The sequence below is a fragment of the Sitophilus oryzae genome, unplaced genomic scaffold (genome assembly GCF_002938485.1).
Source record: "Sitophilus oryzae breed Bouriz unplaced genomic scaffold, Soryzae_2.0 scaffold_810_pilon_pilon, whole genome shotgun sequence".
NCBI classification, from domain to species: Eukaryota; Metazoa; Arthropoda; class Insecta; order Coleoptera; family Curculionidae; genus Sitophilus; species Sitophilus oryzae.
Window position 1 is genome coordinate 4,085,598 of NW_022147429.1, and position 7,677 is coordinate 4,093,274.

The 7,677-nt window shown below is 32.5% G+C and overlaps 1 protein-coding gene across 2 annotated transcripts in view; it reads left to right on the top strand.

Moving 5' to 3' along the window:
* The window catches only part of LOC115889041 (unconventional myosin-Va), an 84,243-nt gene extending 77,068 nt beyond the window's left edge, over positions 1-7,175 (top strand). For both annotated transcript variants that reach the window (XM_030908956.1, XM_030908957.1), the window contains exons 16-21: positions 632-836; positions 890-1,035; positions 1,098-1,294; positions 2,329-2,517; positions 3,924-4,169; positions 6,378-7,175. In XM_030908956.1, coding sequence (XP_030764816.1) covers positions 632-836; positions 890-1,035; positions 1,098-1,294; positions 2,329-2,517; positions 3,924-4,169; positions 6,378-6,500 — 1,106 coding nt within the window. In that variant the 3' untranslated portion in view covers positions 6,501-7,175. The remainder of the gene's footprint in view (positions 1-631; positions 837-889; positions 1,036-1,097; positions 1,295-2,328; positions 2,518-3,923; positions 4,170-6,377) is intronic.
* Positions 7,176-7,677: the final 502 nt, after the last annotated feature.

The window sequence follows — 7,677 nt, forward strand, 5'->3', positions numbered from 1 at the left end:
TGTTTCTGCTAAATTTTCTGCGCAGACAGTTTGTGAAAATCTTTATAAATAAAAAAGTTATACTATTGCTGAAAATTGCTATGCACTAAAAGTAAATGGATGTTTTTTTTTAATTTTTGAATGAAAAAAGAAACAATCCTGTCGAATTTTTCTTATTTAAACATATTGTAAAAGATCCGAACTTCAAAATATAAAAAAAGTTTCAATATTTAAAGTTGTTCTTGAGTTATCGCGTGTTATGTGTTAAAAATTTGAGTTTTTAAATTATCGCGATTACGTTTTCTCGTGATAAAGAAAATGGACACCCTAACGATATCCTTATAATTCAATTTCAGATGCTCAGAAACATATCTAATGATTTTATCTGGTTATCTTGCCGAAAAAAAATGTCTTTTAAAAATAAACGGTTTGCGATCGTGATTTTACTTTACTTGATAGGGAAATGCGTACCGCAGAAATTTGGCAACGCAGCAACAGTACACCGTCACATTTCTCTCACTCCGACTGAATAAGATCGCTATGCGATTTACTTCCACACATGTAAATACCGACCCAAAAGTAAGAGTTGCCAGCACGGTATATTGCTAATGAAGTCCTAATAAAAAAATATATATAAATATCCTTTTTTTAGAACTAAAACCACGAACAGCTCTAGCATTATTACCAGGATTGCCTGCTTACATTGCTTTTATGTGTGTCAGACACACTGACTATATTAATGACGAAGAAAAAGTTAAAGCTCTGTTACAGACGTTTATTAGTTCAGTGAAAAAGATCATCAGAAAGAAACATCATGATTTTGAAACAACCACCTTGTGGCTAGCTAATGTTCAAAGGTATTATCCAACCGTACGATAAAAAAAATTGATAAATCATACCTTTATTTTAGATTAAAGAATTGCATGAAACAATATAGTGGAGAAAAAAGATTCCAGAAACAAAATACTCCAAGCCAGAATGAGCAAAGTCTAAAAAATTTTGATTTGTCTGAATATAGACAACTACTGTCTGACACAGCCGTTTGGATATACCAAGGTAATATATAGCCATAAACAGTTCTACTATGAATGCTTCTTACTATTAAATTGTATTTTTAGCATTAATCAAAAACTTTGAAGAAAAGATTCAACCGTTGATAGTGCCAGCGATTCTAGAACACGAAGAGGTACCCGGCATGAGTGGCAAACCAAGCGGTTTAAGAAGTAGAGTTGGAAGTATTTCTAGTCCGGTGGGAAGTGCCGCCAATCAAAAACCCACAACAGCATTGATTCAAGAACTAACTAATCACCACAAGGTATTTACAATGATAATTGTTTAATTATTGTGGCAATATGCTAAAAATTTAGTTTCTCTACCTACATCAGCAAAAGTATGTTTAAACGCATGGTACTTTTAAAAATGTTATTTAATGTTAATTTAACCTTATAAACTTTTATACCTTTACTTTTCACCACAAAACTATAGAACAAGGCCTATTTATCCTTTAGGTAAGAAAGGAGAACAGGCTTATGATGGAATGCAGCACATTTTTGAATGAAAACATCTCATAAACTTTTAACAAACGAAAAAAAAACAAATATAACAAACTCGAAAACATCTCGTAAAACGTATTAATGTTAAAATCAAATAGGTGACATAATATTTAAAAAAGTCAAAGAGAAAAGTTGTTGGAAATTGATTTGACCTCAATTTATCAAGTTTTAAATATAAATATACAGGGATGTTCAAAAGAAAACAATTTCAAATAATGTTCGAAACAAAAAATTAAAAAAGAATTTGAATAATAATATTTTCTAATGCATTAATTTTATTACTGTGCAGCAGTAAATAAAAAAAACGAATGGTCCATAGATAACGCACACACTCAAAGTCACTTTATAATATTTTTAGAACATTTTCCTGTATATTTATGATAAATGATATAGTTCATACCAATTAAACTTTTAGTCACGTGATTAAGCTTGAACGGCACATAGTTGTCCGCTTTTACAAAATTTTCTTTTAATCAAAATATTTTAAAAAATATTAAAAAAAAATAAATTAATTATAAATATATAAGCAGTTATTATTTACATCAATAAAACTCATCTCCTTAACAGCACTTAAGGGACATAAAGGGCCATTACTACCGCTTTCCCGTTCAAAATAGTCTAATAAGGTTGGGATGAGTTTTTTGCATTGGCGATTAAGCGATCTTGTACCCCACTTAACAGAGGTTCTAAAAAGAACAATGTTCGACTGCGAGGTCTGCTAGTAATAGTAATTTTAGATCAATATTATTTTTTAGCAAAACGAGTATTTTAATGATTATATCCAATGTTTTTTCAGATTTTGGTATTCTATGGAATAGATCCCGATTTGATTTCAACAATCTTTAAACAAGTATTCTACTTTATTTGTGCGTCCAGTTTAAATAATTTGTTGCTCCGGAAAGAATTGTGCCATTGGTCAAAAGGTTGTCAAATTAGACATAATCTGTCGCACTTGGAAATGTGGACCAGAGATCGAAATCTAGATGTGAGTATACTTAATATTTTTTTGTTTGATCCCAAAAATATGTAAGTATAAAGATCATAAGTCCTTTTTTGTTAAAAAAAATTAATTTAAATATTTTAGATATAAAATAGCGCATGACAATTGTGTAGCTATCATAGGGCAGTTCGGTGCAAAGCACTTGCCCAGTAACTTGGGGTCCCGGGGAATCCTTACTTATCTTCTTTATAATAAAAATTTTATTAAATTAATAATAGATAAACATTTTATTATTAAATTATTATTAGATTATAAATTTTTATTAATTATTTATTAAAAGAAATGCAATTTAATTTAATAAAACAAGTAATAAATAATTATCTAGATTAGAGGTATTAACTTAATGAACATAATTTTGCTAATGAGTCATAATGAGTCATATACATTCACGGTTTCTGTAATATTGGATCGGGATATCGCCGATCGAATTTTCCCATCTATTTAATACCAACTAGTCATTAGAATACCGCTTCCACATGAGTCGCGTGACTTTAGCGAGCGTTCCAGAGATATACCCAGACATAATACCGCGAGTTTGTAGGGGCCCCGTTTATTTATATTTAGTTTTTTACTCATGGGCCCTCAAAAATAACTTGCACCGAGTTTCCCAGTTCTCAAGCTATGCCCCTAGCGTACGATCGAAAAAAAGTGGTGTCAAAGACGACTGGGGAATGACAATTGACAATAGATGATATTTTAGTGAGGACAATCTCTACATATCCACTAAAAATTGACTTGAAACTTATCAGTAATTATAGAAAGCAAAATAAACCACTAATTCACCACCATACACCAAAACACTTTATATTTGCACTGGACGCGCATTTTGCTAACCTAATATAATTTGCTAACTAAATGATTAAAAATGTTTTAATCATCTGCTGAAGATGTTAACATGGTTAGGTCGCGCAGCCAACGCAAAAATAACTTGTTTTGGTCTATTGTGATGGATTAAAGTTTTATTTTGTTGTTGTAACACCAAAGTTTCCAACCCCCAACTATAATCCTCAACAATAATTAAAGAAAGATTAAAGATAGAGCGTTTACTTCTAAAAATTGTTTTTTTCTCGAATTTTAAACTACACAATTTAAAAATAATTGTTACTCGATATAAAAAAAATAAATAATTACAACCTTCTAAGGCCAGCTGGCAGTAAGCGCCAATAAAAAAATGAAGGAAAGTACGGTACAAACAAATGACGTCTAGGGCTTGACCTCGCCAAAATAATAATCTATCTTCATTCCCCAGCCGTCTTTGAAGCCGTTTTTTATCGTATGGCACAACACGGTCGTTTTTTATGTCGTGTGATACAATGTTGTTAGTTTTGTAATGAAAAGCATTATTACGTAAACAAAAATATAATTATACTAATATTTTCATCACATTTTAGGATGCACCTATACAAGCTACTCTACAACCAATCATACAAGCTGCGCAACTACTACAGGCTAGAAAAACCGATACTGATGAAGACGTCGAAAAACTGTGCGAAATGTGCCATGCTTTAACTCCTTTACAGATATGCAAAATTCTAAACCTTTACACGCCCATGGATGAATACGATCGAATTCAGTTCTCGTTCATACGAAAAGTTCAAGAAAAGTTACAGAGTAGGCATCAAAGCCAGGAACAACAGGTAAATTAATCCAGAAATAAGTTTTAAAGATGATTTTCTTCCTTCCACGATCGGTAACAATAAAACTCTGGAATGATCAAACTTCCCGACAGAGCTTGATACAACTTGATATAAGGCCTGACATACATACCGCCATTACTCGCTGACGAGTATTTGACACGCATCAGAAGATGGTTACGCAAGGCGTTTTCTTTCATGAGCTTTTCTGGGACTGAAAATCCCGATACGTGATGTTATCTTTCTTTCGCACTCCGAACATTCAAAAATCTCATTACTTTGTTGCCTCTTTACTTTTTGGTTGTCGCTGTTAACTGAATTCACAATTCTTCTCCATTGCGTTATATTGTGCGCTGCTTCTCCCCACTTATTCTGTATGCTTATCCCCGTTTAATTTTTCGTGGAAAATATCTTTATACCTTTTGAGTTGGCCACCCGGTTTCCTCTTACCGTCTACAAGCTCACCATAAAGCAGAGATTTTTGTAAGCGGTTTTCTTGCATTCTGCATACGTGACCAGCCCATCTTAAGCGGGATTTTGTAATCATGACTTCAACGCTCTCGCATCTAGCTTTTTCAAGGATCGATGCGTTTAAGACATGGTGGAACCATTTGATTCTTAAGAGTTGTCTAAGGTGTCTCTGTTGCAATTTGTTTAATGCGTTCATGTGTCGGCGGTACGGTACCCAGGTTTCGCTTCCATAATGGGGATTATTATTGCTCGGGACACTGCGACTTTCGTTTTTGTGCTCAAGTCATGATAGTAGAAAACCCTTTCTTTTAATTTCCAGAACGCTCTTGAGGCGCTGCTAATCCTGTGCTGATTCGATATTGGCCTTTTCCGAAATCAAACTGCCGAGGTAATTGAATTACATACACACATTACCGCTACATATTCCGATAGTACTTCTCCGATTTTTATGGCATTGCTGTGATCTTCCGGGGGAGTGCACATGTTTTATCGATGTTCAGCTTAAGGCCCGTTCTTGCAACTAGAGCGCAGTCATCAGCGTATTGAAGTTCTGTGATGAATTTTGTACCTGTTTTTGCCCTGTGTCTTTTTATGTTATCGTCGTATCCCTATCTAATGCCTAATTCTCTTTCCTGCAGTTTGCTCTCCACTATAATGGAGAGCGCTGCCATGAATATGTTGAATAGAAGAGGCGCTAAGACACATCCCTGCCTCCTGTATTTGTTAGGAAGAGATCGCTCAGTGATCCATGATGTGACACTCTTGACTTGTTGTTATGGAGACTTTTACACACTATATAAGAAATTTGTTGGGTACTCCGAACTTTTTCATAATTGCCCAAAGTGCATCTCTGTTTATAGAGTCGAAGGGTTTTGTTAGGTCGATGAATGCAATATAAAGTTTACACTGCTACTATTTTACTTTTTCCTATAGTTGGCGGACGGAGAATATGGAATCGACAGTGCTGCGGTTCGCGTGAAAACCCATTTGCGATTCTGGGAGTATTTTTTCTATATGTGGGTGCAGGCGGTTTGGCATAATTTTTCCTCCCATAGCTAGTAGTGAAATTCCCCAGTAGTTTCCGCAGTCTGATTCACTTCCTTTGTTCTTAAATATATTCACTATATTCGCGTTGCAAAAGTCCTGAGGTCCGATATCGAAGAATAAGTTCTTTACTTGCACGCTTATAGATTTCCGCCGAAATCGCGTCATAGCCAACTGATTTGTTCTTTTTAAGCTGTTTTATAGAGGCCTTTATTTCCCGTTCTGTTATTGGGATATCTAATACATCAAGGCTGTTATACTGAGGTATTGTGTTTAGTGCTTCTATATTGGGGTTGTTTTCTTGATTAAGAATATGACTGTAATGCTCTTTCCAACGGTTTCTGATTTGCCCTTCCTCTTTTAGAAGTTCACCATTTTGTGCCTTGATTGGGCAGCTTACCTTCCGTATACTTCTATTAAAGCTTCGAAGAATTTACGACAGTCGTGATGCGCGGCGTACTTACGCTTGACATCATCGATGAAAGCCTTCTTAAATTTGACGTCATCGGTAAATGCATTTTGAAATTGAAGCATGTGTTCAACGAAATTATTCTGAAATTGACGCCTGCTCTAATGACGTCATAATTTGTTTACGCAATTCTATTATACCACCTATTAAGTTGGTCTTGTAGAGTCTTTATTTTTGAAGTTTGGCAGATAGTAATTAATTTTTTATTATTTTTCTTGTTTTTTTAGACTTTACTTATGGATGTAAAATATAATTTGCCAGTGACGTTCGGCTACAACCCTTCAGATATTCGTCTAGAAGAGGTGGAAATACCAGAATGTCTCAACTTGCCGATGTTAGAAAAAGTTTAATAAGGCTCAAAATTTGCTTTTCAATAAAGATTAAGATTAAATGATAAAAAGTAAATAAATATTCAAAAAATATTTATTAAGAAATAATCTATCCCTGCAAAAAAGTTTAATGCGTTTAAAAAAATGTAATAACTATTGAATGTCTGCCTTAACTGTTAAAATTCTAGATATTTATATATAAATAAATTTATTTAATTTAGATATATAGATATACCTATTTATTATAAATAATTTATTAAATTTTAATTTACATAAATTACCATTTGTTATATAGTCAATTATTAAAGAGATATATAGAGAAAATATATATTTTATCGTTCATTAGTCTGGGTCCAAACCTGTCAGTAACGGGTCCAACATTTTCTCAAAAACAAAATTTAAACAATAGTACAATAAAATAATATCTGCAATGATTTATAATATCTATGGAAAGATGGACCCCATAAGACGTATGAACTATATTCTGTGTGATTTTAGCTGTGCCTCTTCAATCGTTAAGTTTCGTAGAGAGATTTGAAGATATTTTAAAATTTAAATATGTTACTCTGTAAATTTTTTAATTTGTATATATTGTTACTAAGGATATATTATGTAAATATATTTTTTCAGTTACCTGTTGTAAATTATGAGTATTCTTTTATTAAGTTCTAGTACCTAATTATAATAAGAAGAATATATATATATATATATATATATATATATATATATATATATATATATATATATATACAGGGTTCGGCAATAGTGCGTCGGGCATCTATAGCTCCTAGAATAAGAAAACTTGGGAATTTTGTTTAAGTGTAAATCTAACGTATTTACAAATATGTATTTCAGGAAAATATCTTAACTTCTATAGGGTGGCTCAAAAAAGTGTGAGTGGATCGCGATTTCAGTGATATTAATAAATAAATAAAAAAATTATATTTTTCAACCTTCATTAAAAAAATATTACAAAAGAACTGTGCTGAAATGCTTTGAAAAGCAATATTAGGGTATTTACTTTAGATGGTCTATACTTATAACTTTGCTATAAATATCGTAATCTTAAAAATCATACAGGATGTTCAAGATTCCACGCATTTGTTTTTTTATCACCCTGGCACCCTGTATATATTTTTTTTTTTATTAGACGGAGAATTAAAAAATCAACATTTTTGTGTTTAAAGTATTTCAAAAA